The sequence below is a fragment of the Hydra vulgaris genome, chromosome 03, assembly GCF_038396675.1.
Source record: "Hydra vulgaris chromosome 03, alternate assembly HydraT2T_AEP".
Classification (NCBI taxonomy): Eukaryota; Metazoa; Cnidaria; class Hydrozoa; order Anthoathecata; family Hydridae; genus Hydra; species Hydra vulgaris.
The window spans coordinates 21,279,701-21,303,327 of NC_088922.1; the positions used below are offsets into that span (position 1 = coordinate 21,279,701).

General features: G+C 25.0%; 1 protein-coding gene across 2 annotated transcripts in view; it reads right to left on the reverse strand.

Moving 5' to 3' along the window:
• Positions 1–23,627, reverse strand: part of LOC101236587 (leucine-rich repeat serine/threonine-protein kinase 1) — a 216,950-nt gene that overhangs the window by 92,441 nt on the left and 100,882 nt on the right. For both annotated transcript variants that reach the window (XM_065792620.1, XM_065792621.1), the window contains 5 exons: positions 11,261–11,396; positions 9,857–9,951; positions 9,252–9,365; positions 8,834–9,080; positions 1,164–1,396 (listed from right to left, as the gene is read on the reverse strand). In XM_065792620.1, coding sequence (XP_065648692.1) covers positions 1,164–1,396; positions 8,834–9,080; positions 9,252–9,365; positions 9,857–9,951; positions 11,261–11,396 — 825 coding nt within the window. The remainder of the gene's footprint in view (positions 1–1,163; positions 1,397–8,833; positions 9,081–9,251; positions 9,366–9,856; positions 9,952–11,260; positions 11,397–23,627) is intronic.

The window sequence follows — 23,627 nt, forward strand, 5'->3', positions numbered from 1 at the left end:
GAAGAGACATGTGTTACCCGCCAGTTTTTAGTTTTTAAATAACACCGTTTTAGTGGGAGTATTTGTTTTTTCAATTTTTGGTTTATAATTAGTACCGTTTTGGTGGAGATATTCGTTTTTTCAATTTTTAGTTTATAGTTTAAAATTATTATTGTTTTAGTGGAAATGTGGGTGCTCCTATTTTAGTGGAAATATGGGTGTTCCTAGTGTGATTCTTGATACTTTTTGTTTCAGTCATGGAGGATATATTGTTATGTAGTTATTTGCGGGGATTCTGAAAGATAGGGCTATGAGGTCTGAGAACTAGTGGCCCCCTCATGGGATTATGTGAGGGGTCTAAATCTCTTTAAAGTCGGGGTGGTTCAAATCGTGGTCATGTGATGAATATTGGTTAGTCCAATCAATTCATATTATTTTTTATGGGGGGATGTATGTGTATCTACAATATTATATATATAGTATACAGTATATGTTCGATACGCGTGATACGAGGGATATATGCGTATATATAATATTATACATATAAAATATAGAATATATTATATGTTCAATCCGCGTGATACAAGGGATATGGATGTATCTAGAATATTATATATATATAGAATATAATATATGTTTGATACGCGTGATACGAGGGATATATAAAAGGGTATATATATAGGTGTATCTAAAATACTATATATACACATACGCATACACACATATATACATGCACACGTATACACATATATATATATACATATATACATTACACACATATACACATAAATTATATAATATATGTTCGATACGCATGCTAAGGGCTTGAGTAATAATGGTGGTTATCATACCAGGATAATAAATATTAGTAAAACAATAGTAGTACAAATAAAAAATATATTAGTCAGACATTAGTCAAATAATAGTCGTATTCAAACATTAGTAAAATAATAGTAACATTGAAATGTATATATCGGGGATGGTGCTGCGCGCGCAGAGTTCGGGGTTGAGGTCATCACAGTGATCGAAAGTTGTGGTACGTGACAAACCTTCATCTCATCAGGGCCATGTCAGAATGTCTAAGCTTGTTTCGAAGAAGTTAAAGTAAAAGTAAGTTATGTAAAATATTTTTGTCTTCAAAAAATATTAAGTAAAATTGTTTTTCTGACACAAAGTATACATACAGTTTGACCCATAGAAAGCCACTTTAGAAGGTAGCTCGCAAATTCGAAGCAACCTGATTCCAAAACAAGAAACTTCAATTCCAGTCTTCCAGCAAGACCAATTTATCATATCTTCAATTTTTATTTTGTCTAAATTTTCTGAGTCTGCTGTGTTATGACTGTATAAATCTGTCGTAGTTATTAGGCCAAAACATTTTGACAAAGCTTCAAATATATTTTTATCGACTCTTATTCTAAATATTTGCAAAGTATAGTAAAAAACAATAAAAAAAAAAAAAAGGTCTACCAAAAATTTTTCTTCTCCAGGAGACCTCTCAAATTTTTCCCATTCTCTTAAGTTCCCTGAGACTAAAATTAAATATAAAAAAATAAAAAGAATGTCAAAAAGTGACATCTGTAAAATATGAAAAATCTTAATTTTGAAAAATAAATATAAATATGTTTTATAATGAACTTGGTAATTCCGAAATTGTAAAATATTATTATTAGTTATATATTATTACTATCATTATTAGTGTGATACTTGGATATTTTTTAAAAGCATATAAAATCTATGAAACAGACTTAGGTACGCTTATGTAATAAGAGGCATATAAAATGCTTATAGCAATGTGTGCATTCCTGCAAGTCTTATAAGCAAGAAAAACCTTTCTTCTGTTCTTATACATACAGATTTTTGCAGCACAATACCTTCATTAAATGGTTATCATGCGTTAAATAAGTACCTTCAAAAATTTAGGTACTTATAGATTTGGGCTCAAAAATATGTTATTTAGAATAAAACTAATTAATGTTTATCATATATTTATTTTTAAAAATCTGAGAATATTTATACTTATAAAAATAACAACATGTGACATGCCAATCACTCTGTGAACTAGTTGTCTTCTACATAAAAGTAGGTGTGTCAAGATTTCATTTTCACCAGCCTGCCATGAAGTCAAATACAGTTAAAATATATTATTAATTTTTTTTAAGAGAAAAATACATTTTTAAGTTTTTATTACTTACTTAACAAAAATTTTCTTATGGTTCATGACAGATACTCTAAACCTCCTGACTATGAGTGTAACTTAGCTGGTAGCCCAAGTAATAAAAAAAGGAAAAAAATAAGATAGTAAAAACAATGGCATTCTTTATTTTTATATGCTATGGGGCCTGATTCATAAAATCCTATAAGATGGACAAGTTGATTTCAAAGGACTTGGCTGCCTTTAAATCATAGTTTTATAATAAATCATTGTTTCATAATAATCTAAAACTTAGACACACTTTTTATTATCATGCTTGGTTTTTAACAAACAGCTTTTTATCATCATGTTTGGTATTTAAGAAAACAGTTAGTTATGCTGGTCCTAGCCAACAATGATGTCCAAGAAGAGATAATGAAAATGTTAGTGAAGTTTGTAAAGTGTGATGTTCCCGAGAAGTTTTATATCAGTAAACCAAAGCTAACATTTATTAGCATGTTGACATTACTTACTGAACTGGTAGATTTCCAATGATGGATCCTGTTCAAGGTAGCTGAGATTCCTTTTGAAGAGGTGGAAGAGTGGATCAAAGGTTTATCAATCAAACATTTTTAAATTTAAATAATGTATGAAAATAATTGAATCTGTCAATGACTGTGCTGAAAAAATATCTGACTGATCAAGGACTTTGCTGGTGAACAAAACAGAACCATATGTTGATAACCATAAAAAATCTTAATAAGTACTTGAAAAAGAAGCAGCATTAGAAATATTCAATTTTTTAAACTGGAAGTATATATTATGACATAACTATATTACTTTTAAACAAAAAAAAACAAACATGTTTTTTGTATTTTTAGCCTATTTTGACCTAAGAGAATGAGAAAATCCTGAGAGGTATCTTTTTTTTTTTGTACACTTTATATATATATATCTATATATATATATATATATATATATATATATATATATATATATATATATATATATATATATATCTATATATATATCTATATATATCTATATATATATCTATATATATCTATATATATATCTATATATATCTATATATATACATCTATATATACATCTATATATATCTATATATATCTATATATATCTATATATATCTATATATATATATCTATATATATATCTATATATATATATATATATATATATATATATATATATATATATATATATATATATATATATATATATATATATATATATATATATATATATATAGATCTATAGTTTGTTGGCTTTGGGAAGAGCGGAAGGAAAAAAGTGATTCTTACGCCAACACATACGTCACTTTTAATTACTTTTGACTTTCGTCCAACATTAACGAAAGTCAAAACCATTAATTTAACTACAAATTAATTGTTATATAAAAAAACCACAAAAACGCAAATTTAATTGACCGGAATGTTTTTAAAAACATTCTGAATGTTTTTAAAACATTCTGAATGTTTTTAACAATATAAACAATGTTTTTATTTTTATTTTTTTAATAAAATGTTTTTATTTTTATTTTTTTTAATAAAATGTTTTTATTTTTATTTTTATTACTGTAAATCATGCGCGGAGTGTTGCTACATCGACTATCTTATAGCCTGACTCGCAAGGGAGTGCTGCTACATCGACTGACAAATAGCCTGACTCGCAAGGGAGTGCTGCTACATCGACTGACAAATAGCCTGACTCGCAAGGGAGTGCTGCTACATCGACTGACAAATAGCCTGACCCGCAAGGGAGTGCTGCTACATCGACTAAGGGTTTGGTTGGGGCAGGCAGTCTATCATTATTAAAAAAAAAAAAATTCCGGTCTTGCATTTTAATTTTTAGTTTTTGTCAACAAAATATGGAAAAAACTTTCGGACAACATCTACGGGTTGTATATATATCTATATATATATATATATATATATATATATATATATATCTATATATATATATCTATATATATATATATATATCTATATATATATATATATATATATATATATATATACACACAGTATGGTGCAACACTGAACCAGAGTTTTTAAAAAAATACAAAACTATGGTTTATTTTGTTTTTGATATATTAGCGCTGTCGGGATTATTACAGTAGTAAAGTGCTAATTTTTACGACTTTTTACGCCTCCTCCTTTTACCCCAATGCACAAGTATTTTTATCTAGTGACAAACATCTTTTGACTCAGTTTGGCACCATACTTGATGAAGGCAATATCTTTATTATTTTTCTCAAATTAATTTAATAATTTTGTGTGCAAATCAATTGACTATATTTATATCTAAAATAATTTTCTATTTTCATAAATTTTATTGCTTAAATTTATTGTTTTTGATAGTTTTTTTTAATATAATGGGAATTTCAAAGACAAAGAGTGATTTAATAAAAAAGAAGGATCGAAGAAGGAAATACAACTCGTAAAATTGCTTCTAAATTAAAAGTTAGTCAAAGTACTGTGCAACGAATTAGAAAAAAATGTGGACATATTCTAAAAAAAAATGTTGGCGGTCGACCAAAGAAGTTGAGTGCGGTAGACAGTAGAAGAGTAATCAGATATTTGACTACTGGAGAAGCAAAATCGACATCTCATGCAGACCGAAGATGATTGGAAGAAAGTTATTTGGTCAGATGAAACTAAAATTAATCGGTATACCACTGATGGCCGCCAATGGAGCTGGAAAAGAGAAGGTGAACCATTAACCCAAAAAGATTTTATTCAGACAGTAAAACATGGGGGAGGCAATATTAAACTATGGGGGTGTATGACAGCTTATGGATTGGGACCAATTCGAAGAATAGTTGGAAACATGAATAAGGAAATGTATCTTGATATTTTACAGCACGAATTATTGGAAACTGTTGAAAATATGCCTTACCCAATAAATGAGGTCATCTTTCAACAGGACAATGACCCAAAGCACACTGCTAAAATGGTTAAGAATTGGTTAGCTTCGCAGGAATTTCAAGTGCTGGAATGGCCAGCACAAAGTCCTGATTTGAACCCAATAGAAAATTTGTGGTCACAATTAAAAAAGGCGCTCGTTAATAACTATTCTGACTCTCCATCATCCATTAATGTGTTATATGAACGAGTTCAAGAACAGTGGGAAAATATTTCGTTAAACCTTTGCGAAAATCTTGTAAAGAGCATAAATAGAAGATTAGCAGCAGTTAAAAAAGCTAAAGGATTATGAACAAAATATTAAAAATTGACAAAATTGACAAAAATTGACAGTTTTTTTCGCGTGGTGCCAAATTGATTCACCATGTTTTTCATTTATTATTTTGTAAGTAAATATTTTTCTTCAATTAATACTTAATAATAATTGTTTTTTTAATAATAATTCCTATCAGCAATATTAATTCTCAAAATGCTGAATTCTTTATAAGAAAATAAAAATATTATGCATTCTGGTTCAGTTTTGCACCATACTGTGTGTATATATATATATATATATATATATATATATATATATATATATATATATATATATATATATATATATATATATATACAACAACAACAACAAGCTATTTATTTTCTGTAAATCATTTTACAATAGTTTCGATAATAATAATAATAATAATAGTAATAATAATAAAAACAATAATAATATTAATAATAATAAATTATAATTATATAAGATAAAAAAAAATTAATACAAATTATAATAATAGTGATAATAAGTATGTTTACAATGAAAAAATAATAATAATAACTAATATTATAATGGTAGTTATGAGCATAAAATTATTTACAATAATAAGTTAATGATTTATTTAGGATGGTGTCACTCATACAGAAATCTGATCAAAGGAGTGACACCAATTTTTAAACATAATATAAGTAGTAATAAGCAAAGACATGCATTGAAACATATGGACCATAAACAAATAGATTAAAGCACATAGAACATACATTAAAACAAACATGTAGAAATCATAATTTGCAGGTTTTAATATTAAAAAAAAATAAACAAAAAGTACTGATGATAATTGTAGTAATGATAAAAAGAAAATTAAAAGAATATTTTAATTGTAAGGATACTATGTCTAAAAGTTAGAATAAAAAGTTTTTCAGAATTTTTTAAAATTGATATTGTTCAAGATGGAGTAAAGGTGCTTAGTTCCTTAATATGAAAGTCCCATGAAAGATTGCAATCAATTAATACACCAAGATATTTAATAACTCTTGAAGGATATAGCCGTTTATAACTAATTTTGATTTCAACATTTTTAAAGAAATAGTTTTTTCTCGGAGATGAAAAAAAAAATTAGTTCAGTTTTTTCAGCGTTAAGACATTAGGTTAGCATTTAACTATACCCTTTAGATCCGAATTAACATTTTACACAAAGAATGATACAATTTGTTGATGTGCAAGAGATTTGTATAATCAGCAAACAGATGAACTGAAGAGAAGTGAACAGAGTTGATTAGGTTGTTATCGTAGATTAAAAATAAAGAAATGACCAGTATCAAGAGCTTTCCTTATTTTTTCCGTTATACTTATTAATGCATGGCAAGTAGAATGTTTTGATCGAAAACCAAATTGAAAATCATTTAAACAATTAAATGAGTTTAGAAAAGAGTACACTCTAGAATACCTAAGTTTCTCAAGAAGCTTACTAATGTTAGATAAAAGAGAAATAGGTCTGAAGTTAGAGCATGAAAGTTTAGTGCCATTTTTAAATATTGGAATAATACAAGATAATTTCAAAATATTAGGAAATGTTCCATTTATTAATGAGGCATTAAATAGTTTAGAAAGAATATTTAAAAATTAAATTGTTAAAATCTATAAGAATATTTGTGAGAATGCTGTTTGGACCTAATGATTCTTTTGGATTCAATTTAGATATAAGAGATGAAATTTCTGGAATATTTGTTGGAGATATTAGTAAACTATGTAAATTTGGATGTTTAAGATACTTTTGATAGTTAATGTAAGACGAATGAATATTGGATTTGAGTTTATGAGCAACATTTGTAAAAAAAGTGTTAAATGATTCAGAGATTAGAGTTGGATCAGTTATATATATTTCATTTTCTTGCAAACAGTTGGGAGATGCTTTTCCAAAGTTCGCGAAGATTTTTTACATTTTCTGAGAATTTTCTGAAAATTTTTTGAAATGGTTTTTTTTACAAAGTTTAATTAATGTAATTATTTTATTAATGTAATTATGACCTTTAGATCTTATCATTTTTTGTTGGAAAAGATTGCCCACTTGAATAGATTTTATAATTCTTTTTATAATCCATGGTTTGAATTGACGTTTGAAGTTTTTGATACTTGCTTTTTTAAGCAGGGCGTAGCAATCTAAAATCAATGTTGTTTCAGTATTAAACGTTTGGAAACATGTGTTACTATCATTGGACTTTATAACATAGTCCCAGTCAGTTTTTGATAACTCAAATTTAAAATTTTCTTTATTCACAAAATTATACTTCAATACTAAATCAATAAACAGTTGCGTTTTTATTTGACATTATTTTTTTATAACATAAATAGTTAAAAATAAAATCGCGATCTGACAATATACAAGAAGTTTGGAAGTATAAAAACATCTTTCGTTGAAGTAGTTTCATAAGTGTGATACTAATTCAAACATTTTTTGACGAAAAAATTATGTAACAAATAAAAAAAGATATAAAAAAGAAAAAGCTTTTTATGAGTATCGCCTTTAGCAATTTTCATAATTGCACTCGCCGACGTTATCTCAAGAGCACATAATCACGCCCGATGAAAACATATTCTAATTTTACGAGCGTGATATAACACGCTTGACGATTTTCTTCATCACAAGCCCTGACATACATATATACATATACATATATTTCAGGAAAGAAAAAAAAAATTATGATTATAAAAGATGATTATGAAAGAAAAATTAAATCAAGAATTCAATAAGCAAAAATTACAACTAAATTTAATTGCTTAAAACTTAACAATGCATTTAAACTATATAAAGTTTTTGACATTAAATAAGTATCTGAACAAAATTTTAAAGATAAAACATTTCTCCAAGTAATTATTTTTTAATATAGAGTTAGACTGCATTTGCCTTTTGTGAGCTCAATGTTCTCAAAGAACAGAGCAATAATAAACTTGTAAAAACACTTACCTAATTTTTTCTTCAACAACTTGTTACTTCATCGGTAAGTTTATCTTTCTGATAAACCAACTGATGGAAAAATAATTTGTTGAAGAAAGAAATTAGTGCTTTTACTAATTTATATACATATATATATATATATATATATATATATATATATATATATATATATATATATATATATATATATATATTGAGGTAAAATTAGTTTAGTTAATATACATCAGTTTAAACTAAAATATAATTCAATCAAAAAGTCTCTTAGCAAGAAATCAGAAAAAGTACTAATTAGTATTAGTATTAAAAAGTACTATTTATTTTAATACTAGTAAAAAATAATATTTTGAATACTATCACTATTTTCAATATATAGGTAAAACATAATTGACTACACTTTTTGCTAAAACAGAAATTTAAAAACTTCATAGAAAAAAAAACATCTGAAATTATATTAATATGATTATAAATGATTTTTCATTTAACTTATTACACAGTATCATTTTCAGTACAAACAAATTTGGTAAGAAAACAAAATTTTAAAAGACTATTAAAAAACAAACCTTTTAATCAACATAGACCAGAATCCAGCAGGAACAAATGGCATTAAATATTGACGCCGATATATTTCATTTTGAAGGACCTTTCCACAAATATTTATTTCATTTTCTGACAAAAATGATGGAACAAACAATTCATTCTCGGATAACTTTACAGCAATATCAAAAGAATCCAAAAGTTTTATGCCTTTTGAAATTGGGAATCTTTCCTCCACCAAACTTTGTTTGATATCATTTATTTTTACAAATGCTAAATATTGATATTAAAAAAATAATTCAAAAAATCATATAAAAACAAACCCGTTAAATTAAAAGTTAAATAAAGTTAGTTTAAATTTTTTAAAAAAATTTTGTTATTATTTAAAGAACTCAAATATATATCTTTTAAAGAACTCACAAACATAAAATAAAAAAATCTAACCATTTCCTTGAGATCGAATAATTTTCATCATAAATAAAAGAATATCACACAACCATTGTGGATTGAAAAAGTAAACATCATTAAGTGCAGGAATATTAAAGTGTAAGATGCTACCTAAAATATTTTACAAATATTTTTTAACTTTAGAAAAGTTAAAAAGTGAGATACAAAAAGTAGGAAGAAAAAAAAAATTGAATAGAAGTGAAGAAAAAAAAAAGCGAAGAGACAAAAAGTATGATGGGTGTGATTTTAAAGTGATGGGTGTGATTTTAAACATAACAAAAGCTGTTATGTATATGTAGCTGTTATGTAGCTGACATTTTCATAGAAAATTTATTATAAAAATAACTTGAAAAATTATTTTTATATTATGTCAAGTTTTCAAAAAAGTTACATCTCTCTTTATACAAACAATTTTTATATATGAATTTATATATATTGTATATTTTGTGAATGGTATATATATTTGCTTATATAAACACCCCTTTTCACATATATAATTGAAAAGAAGGAGTCATGGGATTACTTTGAATTTCCATGTTTTTTTTTGTTAAAACTATTTTTCTAAAAACTAAAAAAGAAAAACTAAATAAAAAAATAAATACCAAAATGATGAAGAAATTGTACAGCTTCATCTAATTCTTCATCACCATATTGAAGTTCAAAATTTTGCAAATGAAGTAACTCAAACATTTTTGACCTTCAAATAAAATAGAAAACAATAAACAGAAATATGTTATGGTTTAGGGTTATGGGCTTTAGTACATTTATATATACAGTACAAAAGATTATTATGTTATGTATAAGTTTTAATAAGTAAATCAGGATATATAATCTTTTTCAAATACCAAATTTAAATTTTATCAGTAATTTTTGTTATAGATATATTTTTAATATGATTTTCAGGTATTTTAGTATAAGTTAATGAAAAAAATTTGTAATAAGTCTTGTATATATTTATATATGTATAAATATATATGTATATATTGTCTAAGTATACATGTATTTATTGTGTGTGTATATATACACACAATACATACATGTGTGTGTATATATATATATATATATATATATATATATATATATATATATATATATATATATATATATATATATATATATATATATATATATATATATATATATATATATATATATATATGTATGTATTTCGCAGACCACAAATTTTTATAAAATATATTGAAACAGTTAGGTGATGGGGATAGTTTTTTATGCTTAAAATTTTGGGTTACTTTTGGCACGATATAAGTTGATGCCTATAGTAATAAATGGTTTTGTCACTGTTTTTTTTTTTGTTTTTTTTTCAAGTCTTTAAGACATTGTGCCTACCATTTTTACCACCCTCAAAATAATTACTATTGTTACAATCTTTTTATTAGGAGCCTCTGTACAATGTTTGATATTTTAGTAGGATGCAAACATAACCAGCATTGTTTCATCAGTTTATGCTTTGGTATGAGTTTTTTTTTGTCTGACAAAACCAAAGTATACTCAGAGATTTAGTATGCCTAAAGTCATTTTCTCAGATTAGTCTTTGATCTTGGGTTTGCCCACTTCATAAACTGATCTCTGCGCATTATGTAATACTTTTATTGTGTGTCTTTGAGGACATGTAACAATTAGCATATCTAATTTTTTTACGCTATGTATAACTTATTGATAGAAGTATGAGCAGGATGATTGCAGCATTACCTTAATTAGCTCCTTAGCATTACCATTATCAGCATTATATATATATATATATATATATATATATATATATAATATATATATATTTATATATATATATATATATATATATATATATATATATATATATATATATATATATATATATATATATATATATATATAAAGAGGGAGAGAGAGAGAGAGAGAGAGAGAGAGAGAGAGAGAGAGAGAGAGAGAGAGAGAGAGTTTAAGTATAGCATAGAAAAAACTAAAAGCATTAAGTAAAATAAGTAAGCAAAAAAAAAAGATATTTTTACCTAAATGATTTTCCATCAAGATAGAAAGATAAATCATTTTTTTCATTCTCGCTTTTCATTTGATCAGCAATCGCATAGACAGCTTTTTCAACAGGAAGGTATAACCCAGAAAAACTTTGTTCCAAAATCACATTAGCTTATCATTTGAAAATAAAAAATTAAAATAATAAATTCAAAATAAGTAAAAAATCAAAGTAAAAATTGAAAATATGATGAAAAATAATAAATATATTGAAAGAGTATTAATATAAATACTACTTTATGCATGAATATATATATATATATATATATATATATATATATATATATATATATATATATATATATATATATATATATATATATATACATAATTTTAAATGCATTCTACAAAATAATGTGCTCAATATTTTTAAAAGAACAGAGCTATATCATTACCAAATTTTTTTCATTTTATACATAATTTTATTATCAAACAATAAGGAAGTCATTGTGTTGCTAAATTTTTTCAATGTTATCCTTTGAGTGTACAGTGTAAATACTTCTTTCACTGATTCATTCTTTATGCTTTTATTAGTATAATGGTGCTTATTTAAAGTTTATACATCGGCATTGAATGAAGAAAAATCATCTCAATTCAAACTAATATCTTATATCAGACAAAGTTAGACTCAACAGGAATTCCCTTTAGCCGAACATTCATTAAGGCAAACCATTTTTCTCGGTCCCTTAGAGATTCGAGTTGTCGATAATTAACTGTATATATATATATATATATATATATATATATATATATATATATATATATATATATATATAAATATATACATATATATATATATATATATATATATATATATATATATATATATATATATATATATATATATATATATATTTATGTTAACTCACCTCCCTAAGGCCGAGAAGACCAATAAAGACAAGGAAACCGCTTAAATGTGGTTATAACCCTCTCTCAACTCTGTAACTCCAAAACACGAACCTTGACAAACAAGGCCACTTTGCGGAGAATCAAGTTGAGCACCATAATACCAGGGATGTGGCGGGGATCGAAATTGGAACCTCTCGCTTATGAAGCAAGAGCTATACCACTACACCACTACCGCATCTATCTATCTGTCTAATAAATAAAAATAAAAATTTATTAAAAATAAATTGCCACCTGGTTTATGACCCCCCCCCCCCATTCTTTCTCATAATACCCTTGTATAATTTTTTCTGCCTAAATATGGAACTTTATAAATTATAACTTTTAATTAAAACAAAAAACTTGATAAATACTCAATTATTAAACAAAGAAGCAAAGAAATGATTGGTATAAATTTATAATATTAAAGCACAATAGGATTAAGTACTAAGAAATTTAAAATCTAATTTTTTTAAAATTATAACAACAAAATAACAATATTTTAAAAGTATAATAAAAAAGAGATTGCTTAGAGCATATTTTCAAAAATTAAGTTTTTGAATTGCTTGTTATAATTCAATTCTTATTTTATTACTACGCAGCTTTTACAATAGTTCTTATTGTTTTCAAATGTAAGTGTTCTCTTTGTTCAATAACAATACTAATATACATCGCAAAGCAATTGGTAATGTACAGTGGGCCAGCTGGTGGTGGTGGAAAAATCCTCAAAAAAAAAAGCTTATTCTGTTCAAAACCATATAATAAAACATACTTGTACTTTTCCATTGTACTATTTCAAAAACTCTTATGAGTATAATATTATTTTTTTATTAATAGCATCTCTTTAAATCCACAAAAATCAATTATGGTATAATAAAATGTAATGCATAATAAAATACCATTTTTTTGTCAAAAAAGCAAATATGCTTTAGCAAAGATATAGTAAACAGTAACTTTTAAAATATTATGCGTATGTGATATTGGTTAATATATTTTAACTATTCAATAGTTTACATATACAAAAAATATATATATTTAGTCAAGATCATTATTTACAATATATACAAAAACTGGTCTTAAAATAACGATGCAAATTTTAAACCTATAATACTTTTATTTTGTACAACTAGTATATCGTGATAAAAAAAATATTTAAGTACTAAGAAATATAAAAATATAAATTTTTTAAAAATTTATAATGAATTATAAATCGAAATATATAAAATAAAATAAAAAATACAAGTACAATATTTAATTATCAACTAGATTAAGTTTAATTTTTTAATTTATAACAAAATGTTATCGAAACTCCAATTTTATCTTTATATATATATATATATATATATATATATATATATATATATATATATATATATATATATATATATATATGTATATATATATATATATATATATATATATATATATATATATATATATATATATATATGTATGTATGTATAAAAATATCTACTATAGCAGGTATATATGTATATATGTATGTATAACAACATCTACTGTAGCGGATATATATATATATATATATATATATATATATATATAAATATATATATATATATATATATATATATATATATATATATATATATATATATATATATATATATATATATATATATATATATATATATATATATATATATAAACATGTTCTTAAAAGAACAGAGCAATTATAAATTAGTAGAAAATCACTTAATAAATTTTTTTTTCATTTAACACTGTGTTTCATCAATAAATTTTTTTTTTTCCTGATGAAACACAGTGTTAAATGACAAAAAATTTTGTTAAGTGATTTTCTACTAATTTATATATATATATATATATATATATATATATATATATATATATATATATATATATATATATATATATATATATATATATATATATATATATATATATACGCTATAGTAGATGTACAAGAGACTCTTTGCTAAATTGAATGCATATGGTATTAATGGCTTAGTTCTAAAATGGATGGAAGCTTTTCTAAATAATAGAAGACAAAGAATAGTTCTGGGTGAAGTTGTTTCTGAGTGGGTTGAAAGTTTTAGTGGCATGCCACAAGGCTCTGTTATTATCAATTAGGTGTTTCAGTTATAAAGATTGATTAAAAATTTTGAAATTGAAAACTCTAACTAAACGAAGAGAAAGAGGTGATATGATCCAACTATTTAAAATAATGAACAACATTAATAAAACAGAACTTAACATACAAACTGTTCAAAATCATATTAGAGGTTACCATTTCACGTATTATAGGGAAACAACAAAAAATCTGCAAAGGCATAATTTCTTTTACAATAGATCGACAAACTTATGGAACTCATTGCCTTTGAAACTAGTCAAATCATTGTCTGTACACTCCTTTTAGGCAGGATTTGATGTATATACATGCTATAATAGATGTTTTTATACATACATACATACAGACAGACATACATACATACATACATACATACATACATACATACATACATACATACATACATACATACATACATACATACATACATACATACATACATACATACATATATATATATATATATACATATATGTATATATATATATATATATATATTTATATATATCAAAATTAAATGTAATTAAATATAAAAAATGTAAATAAACAATGTTTATTGTGTAAATATATAATGCTAAGACCAATTAAGATTGAGGAAGATAAAATTATCTGAGAAGTTTTTATACAGGACTGCTCCAATCATGTTAACCTTTAAGCATACCAAACTAAAAAGAATTTCAGTAAGCTTTAGTAATAATTTTCTTATTTAAATATAAAATTAAAATATGAATATTGCCATTAAAGTTAAATTTAGTAGCTTAAATAATGAATTTTTAAATATTTCCCAAAAAAACCAAAAAAATGGACTCCTGTTTTTTTTCTCCAAGAAAACGATCAATAAAACCAAAAAAACAAGAACCGAAAAAATGTGTCACATATCTCTCTCTTTATGTATATATGTGTATATATATATATATATATATATATATATATATATATATATATATATATATATATATATATATATATGTATATATGTGTATATATATATATATGTATATATGTGTGTATAAATATATATATATATATATATCTTTATGTGTATATATATATATATATATATATACATATATATACATAAATATATATACACACACATATATATACATGACTTTTTAAGTTGCCTGTTGCTATTTTTATAAAAAATTATATATATATATATGTATATATGTGTATATATATATATATATATATATATATATGTATATATATGTATATATGTGTATATATATGTATATATGTGTATATATATATATATATATATATATATATGTATATATGTGTGTATATATATATATATATATATATATGTCTTTATGTGTATATATATATATATATATATATGCATATATATACATAAATATATATACACACACACATATATATACACGACTTTTTGAGTTGCCTGTTGCTATTTTTATAAAAAATTTTGTATTCAGCGGACTTCTCGCATATTTTAGTCATTTTTGATTGTAGGGCTAATAAATAATATATATGGGCATTTCCAAAAAATCATTATTTTGAAAATAATGCAGTTTGTAATCTCCAACTTACTTTTATTTAAATGACACCTATGTATATATTACCTATACAAAGTATGATAGCTATGGGTTGCTTCATTATAGAATAAATTGATTTTCTAATGGAGTCATGCACAGAACAGAAAAAACCAAAATAAAAAAATTAATAAATGAACTAATATATTTTCTCTGAAAATGTATTAGTGACAGGTGTTTTGTTTTTTACAGGTAATTTCATAAGCATTCTTAAAGATTATTAAAAAAGTTACAGCATTCTACAATGTATCTTTGCTGCACAATAGTAGTTTAAACCAAAATCACGCATGGACAAAAAAAAAGTAATGAACAAAACATGCAAACATTAGTCATTTTTGGATTGTATTTTTGGAAATCAATCAATTGTGACTATCATAAATAAAATATATATCAATACTAATTATTTTAAATAGATGTTTAATTAAAAAACAATATTTTATTGTATTGTATTAAAGATAAATAATGTATTATATAGTTAGTTCATTCACGTAATGAATGAGCAGTTTGAAGTCGTTAATAGTCACTAATTTCTATTATGGAATGTGCACGTGGAAACACAATGTGAATACAAAAATGCGCAAATAAAATAAGAATAGAAAATTAGAAAACCACTATAAGAAAATTAAAACTTTATTTTTAATCTATTTAGAGTATTTTTAATCTTGTGAAAATATCAAGTAAGATTTATTTGATTTATTGTTTGTAATATTCCACACATCGTTTATAATAAAAATAAATATTAATAATAGAGTAATTTTTAAAATTAGTTTTTGTTTATAGTATAGGTTTTTTTATTAACTATTATTTATTTTAACTCAAATTTAAAACGATTCTGTTGTTTAGAATGTTCGCAATCGCATTCGAAAAGGAAACAAAGTAATAACGTCTTTTTATTAAATGGAAAGTTATTATTCTAATTTATTATTATTTCAAATTATTCTTGTGTTATTTTTTTAAGGTTAAAAAAACGTAATTTAAAAAAGAAATTTTAGAAAAAAATTAAATAATTAATTTCAATAAAAAATATCAAAAAATATAAAAACCACTAACCGTTAATTAAGTTTACCGCGTAACATTTTAAAATGCATATATCAAAACAACGAATCAAAACACTAAATTATACTTCAATACTAAATCAATAAGAAGTTGCGTTTTTGTTTGATATTATTTTTTTATTAATATAAATAGTTAAAAATAAAATCGCGATCTGACAATATACAAGAAGTTTGGAAGTATAAAAATCTACTTCGTTGAAGTAGTTTCATGAGTGTGATACTAATTCAAGCATTTTTTGACGAAAGAATTATGTAACAAATAAAAAAAGATATAAAAAAATAAAAAGCTTTTTATGAGCATTGCCTTCAGCAATTTTCATGATCGCGCTCGTCGACGTTATTTCGAGCGCACATAATCACGCTCGATGAAAACATTTTCTAATTTTACGAGCGCGATTTAACACGCTTGACGATTTTCTTCATCACAAGCCCTGCTGTAGTATAAATTTTTATAAATTTCTAAAAAAATTATATTTTTATCAAAAAATTTATTGCGAATCAAAATATATTTTAAGATAAAAAGCTGACAAATATTATTTTTCACTTTAAAAGCAAAACAGAAAGTAGTATATCAATTATAAAAATCATTTCCACATTTAATTTCCTTCTCCATCAAATTTTAATTATACTTTCAATTAATTTAATTCCACGCTTTATTAGTAATTTTCATTTTTCTCTTTTTAAGTTACATAAAAATTTTCTCCACCGTAGATTTTAATTAAGTAAAAAAATTAATTTGTTTTAGGCCGCTTAACTCCAGAATTACCTTAAAAAGCGAGTGTGCTTCATCAGCATGTGACCAATTTGTTTCTAAAAGAAAACAAAAATTGTTTATGAAAACCAAAAACTTTATTAAATAAAATGTGATTTCTACATATAAAAAGTGTCATACCTTCTCTTTTGTTTTTTTACTAATTGCAACATCTTTGCGTCCTGGAGCCATTCTACTGATATCTTCTTGCAAATAAAAATCAAGAACATCATCCAAAAAAATGCTTAACTTTAGCTTAAATTCTAAATTCTTTTAAGCAACTATTTTAAATCTAACCAAATTATACTCAAACTAAATATTCAGCAAATATGCGATTCAAACCTATTGGGCATATGTTGTCTGGATATCTTCTGTAAGACAACTCCTGTGTATCCAGATATTTGTAAGATGTCCTTCGGACGACGTATGTCCACTGGGAACATTATAAAGCTAAGGAAGTGCGGTAGTGGTGTTGTGGTAAAGCGCTCGCTTCATAAACTAATTATCACGCACAGATGAATATTTGTCCGATATGTCTGTGTGTGATGCAAAAAAACAATGTTAAAATATTATAGAAGAAAAATAAACTTTTGCTATTCAATTCAGTAACCTAAAAATCCGCAAAGTAAAAAAAATCAGTTTCAATGAAACTTTTTAACACTTCTTTTCCCAAATAATTAGATCCTTTAAATCACACAAGGAAATTTAAAATGCTATTCACTATGGCATAAAATTTAAGATACTTCTTAGATACTTTATTGCAATTTATGATAATAAAATATTAAAAGACATCATTATCTTTAAGAATCAAAAAATCTGGGCCATGAAATCAACTTTAAACATCATAATCACATGTTATAAGAGTTTTTGTATTTTGTCTTGAAAAAATATTTTATTTATTGCAAAGTTTGAATAATTAAAACAAGAACAACTTGATTTCTATAATTAATTGTCTTCTATGATTTTTTTTTGGTTCAAAATATCACCTATCTTCTTTTGAATTCTATCTTCCAAATTGAAAAAATATTCGTTTTTAAATTTCATTTAAATTTCATTTTTTTGACTCACTAGAATGGAAATGTATATATTATATATATATACAGTATCGGACAAAACGAGTGCAACCAAATAATGCTAATTTAGTTTCTTTATATAAAAGTGCTGCATTTTTTCAATTTAGAGAAATAACTATGTAACTGTTTAGAGACAAAGTTCTTCAAGTTTTATTCATCACAAAGTTCATTATTTGTACACGAAAATTAATAAATTAATCTAAAGTATTAAAAAAAATTGATTCCCTTCTAGACAAAACAAGTGCAACTCGCCAAAATATTGACCAAGCTGTATTTCGCTATCAATATTTCGTGGCAAATCCTTTGTTGTCAATCACAGCCTTGCATCTTCGAGGCATAGATTTGATCAGGTGATCAAAGAAACTTAGTGGATTCGCTGCCCAGGCCTTTTGGATTTGTTCAAACAGTTGATCCTAATTACGAACACCTTCACGATTAATTCTGCGGTTGACGATCTCCCACAGGTTCTCGATAGGGTTGAGATCCGGAGATTGAGGCGGCCAATCCATCACCGATAGGTGATTGTCTTGAAACCACAGCTTGACTACTTTTGCAGTGTGTTTCGGATCGTTGTCTTGCTGAAAAACCTATTTTATTGGCATAGTCCATTCAGCATGAGGTAATAACATCTTTCAGGATATTTTTATACAGGAAACGGTCCATTATTCCATGGTTTCGAAGTATTGGACCTAGACTGTTAGCAGAAAAACACCCCCAGACCATTACATTGCCTCCACCATGCTTCACGGTCTTATGTCAGTAACATAAATCGAGGCGTTTTCCGGCCGGTCGAGGTACATGGCAAATGCCATCGCTTCCAATGATGTTGAACTTCGATTCATCACTGAACAGAACAGTTCGTAATTTCTGCAAATTCCAGTCAATATGAGATGTAGCAAACAGGAGTCTTTTCTTCTAGTTTTTTAGTGAAATCAGTGGTTTCTTTACCGGGCGTCGAGAAAACAATCCGGCTTCAACAGCACGTTGTCTGATTGTTCGGTCCGATACAGGCAGCTCTAATTGCTTTTGTATCTTGACTGATGATATCCAGGGATCCTTCTTGACGGATGTGACGATCATAGAATTCTCTCTAAAAGTGGTGGAACGCCGTCTTACTAATGTCTCAACAACAACAGCAACAACAACAAAAAACAACTGCAATGTCAAAAAATAAATGACAAATATTCAGAAAGTCAAAAGTTCCATTTGCTACATTATAATAACACTTCAATAGCATATATTATATTAGCAATAAAATCAATAGTTAACAAATATTAATACAGTCAAGCACCACCTCAAACATGTAACGACAATGCTGCTTTTTACTTATTCCAGAAAATGTTGGTTAAAGTAATATTAATTTAACATCCATTCGAGGGACAGCCAAAATGTCAGTTGAATTGAAAGTATCATCTTTTTTTTTGAAGAAAACTGATTGTAACTTCTTCTATAACAGAATTTAAATATAATACCTTTCTAATACAATACGGAGTCTTTTTTGCTGTTCCAAATTTAACAAATACAAATTCCTCTTCTTTAGGGTAAGTATCACGATCACAAAAGTCATCTTCTGGATTAAACTTTTTCCATCTGAGATCTCCAAATGCTTCAATACTCAATTATCTTTTTCAGGTGGTTTTTATTAATATTCTGTAAACTGGCTTGTATTTCTTTGGTAACTTTGACTAACTTTTTATTGCAGGATCTTTTCTCAATCTGATCTCTCTCAGGAGATCAGATTGAGAAAATATATACCTGCACTAAAATACAGTATAAAATTGGATTCTCTAAACAACAATTTCCAAATGATAAAATTTTCCAGCAATGAAAATAATAGATAAACGCTTATTTAAACTTAAATTAAATCTTTTTTAATGAACAGCAGTAAAAACTTGTTTGTTTAAACTTAAATTATATAACGCAAATAAATTTTAAAAGTATCGAACTCATTCATTCAAGTTTTAATTACAAAATTTAATTTTTATAATTATTTGCTTTCTCGCTTAGAGTTTAATTCTAATAATTACTTGCTTTCTCGCTTAGAGTTTAGAGCGATTTTGAAATTTTTTAAATTAGAATAAAATGTTTTACAAAAAAGAAGAGTAACAAAGGAATTTTTGAATATGAAAATAAGAAGAAACCCGACACTAATAGATAAGAAATTGTTCTAATTTAAAAGCAATTTAATATTTTCTAATAAATTTTTAAACTATTACAATAGTGTTTAATAAATTTAGTCAAATGCAACGTTGTTTTTAACAATTTTTAGATAACTTCGAGATGTTTGATTAAACAAATATCATAAAAACAACTGTTGCTGACAATTGTTTTCGGATGTATTTATGATATGATACAAAACATTACAGTGTAAAACTTATAAAATATTACGTATATATATGTATATATATATGTGAATATATAAATATATATATATATATATATATACATAAATATATACATATATATATATATATATATATATATATATATATATACATAAATATATACATATATATATATATATATATATATATATATATATATATATATATATATATATATATATATATATATATATATATATATATATATATATATGTAAATCAGAAATGTGGAGTCACAAATAAAGAACTCTGGGTTTTTATTTCTATTTTTTCTTGGTCTTTGGTGTCCAGAAGCTTGAACATGCTAGATAACTTATGATCTGTTATAAGAAAAAAATTCATGAGGTTTAATGGCTTGGGACTTTTGCCCGGAGTCCTTGCCGCTGTAATACCGAAGGACTCCAAGTTCTAGTAGCCCATAAACTTTTTTATATTTTCAGAGCTCTTGGACATCAAAAACTAGGAAAAAGTAATCTTTTTGTGAATTACAAATCGTGAATCCTTTTTGGGTCTCCATATTACTGATATATATATATGCTATAGTAGATGTATATATATATATATATATATATATATATATATATATATATATATATATATATATATATATATATATATATATATGTATATATATAAATATATACATATATATATATATATATATATATATATATATATATATATATATATATATATATATATATATATATATATATATATATATATAAATATATGTATATGCTATAAATTTCACAGATTTTTTCTTTTTTCACTTCATTGGTGACATTAATCCACTTTTTTTGGAAGTCCATTTTATTTTTTTTTACTCCATCTGCTTTACAAAGGACTCCTTTAACTATTGCCCATAAATCTTCAATCTTGCGTTCTTCAGGACGATTTGGAGGATTAGGAACAATTTTCACAATATTATCTTTGCACCACTGTAGAACTTTTTTAGAATAGTGAGAGACAGCAAGATCTGGTCAAAAGAGACTTCGGTATTTGTGTTTTTTCATAAATGGCAAAAGTCTTATTTGGAGGTATTCTTTGATTAAGAGATTGGCAGTCAAGGTCTTCTTAGTGATAAAACAAGAGGACTGCATACCACAGCTACAAATTGCTTGCCACACAAGGTAGTTGGATGCAAATTTTTTTTGTTGAATATATTTAAATTGATCATTGACAGGTTAATCTTTGTTCTCATAGTAAAATTGTTGATCAGGAAGTTGTGGAAAATCTGCCTTGCAATATGTTTCGTCGTCTTCAATAATGCACCTACTTTTATCCGCCATTATTTTAACCAACTTCTTTGCGCGTCAAATTCCTTTAATTTCACCATTAAGCTTCTTTTAGGTGTATTTTTCTTATAAAATTCTATAATTGCAGCATTTTAAAGTACTTTTTTGATATAAGAAAGAGAAGTCTTGAATTTTCTTGCTAGATCTCGCTGTGACTGGTTTGGATTTCTTGCTATTGAAAGTAAAATAAACTTTTTTGGATTTATGGAAAGTTTTATTTCTTCCACTTCCAAGTTTTCTTTCGAAGCTTTGAGTAGTCTTGAACTTATTTATAACATCTATGACTGTAGATTATGGGACATTAGTACGTTTAGCAATCAAGCGATACGAAGTCAATGGATTTTTGCAAAAAAAATTTACAACTTTTTTTGCAACTCAATTTGTTTCTGAAACATTTTTTAAATCATTAATTTGTAAAGAAAAGTTTATCAACACAATTAAAGATAAGGAAGTAACATTTAATAAAAAAAAAAAAAAAAAGAAATAAAAAGCATTTGTGGTTTTAGAGAAATCTCAATTTAAAGTTGACCGGATTTTTTTGTGTCCTCCCGATAGAGCAAGGAAACAGTTGACAGAACACTGTGCCTCCTGAGATTATCAGGGTAAATTTTGGTCAAATTTTTTTTTTTAAATTACTATTATTAGGTTTAGTAAAATGTTTTGAAATAATTTTAAAATATAAACTCACTTTTAAACATCAAAAATTGAGATTTAATTAAAATATCTATAACAAATTACATCATTTTATCATTACATTATCCACTTAAAATTTGTTAATTTTAACTTTAAACTTTTAACTAAAATTTGTCAAAAGTTGTTTTTTTCACGTGGAGAAGTGTAGATTTAAAAAAAAGTTTTAAGACCCTTTCAATTTTTTTATAATTGCCTTTTTTATGATATAAATTATTATATTTTAGAAGATTATTTTTTTTAAAAAAGAAGATATTTTAACAGAGGAACTTTGGTCTAAAGGAAATATTCTTATAACTACCACCCCCTTCCATATGTCACATTGTTGGTTATAACTGTTTTACAAAAAAATACATTTAAAAGATAGTTAAAAATAATATAAAAACATTTTAAAACACTTTAATAATAAAACCCAATAATAATAATTAATAAAAGAAAACTATAGTAAACCAAAATTTACCTTGACAGTCTCAGGAGAACACAGTGCAAAGACTTAAAAAGTTGTAGGTTGTATGAGTCAGGAAAACATGAAGATGGGAGAGAGTC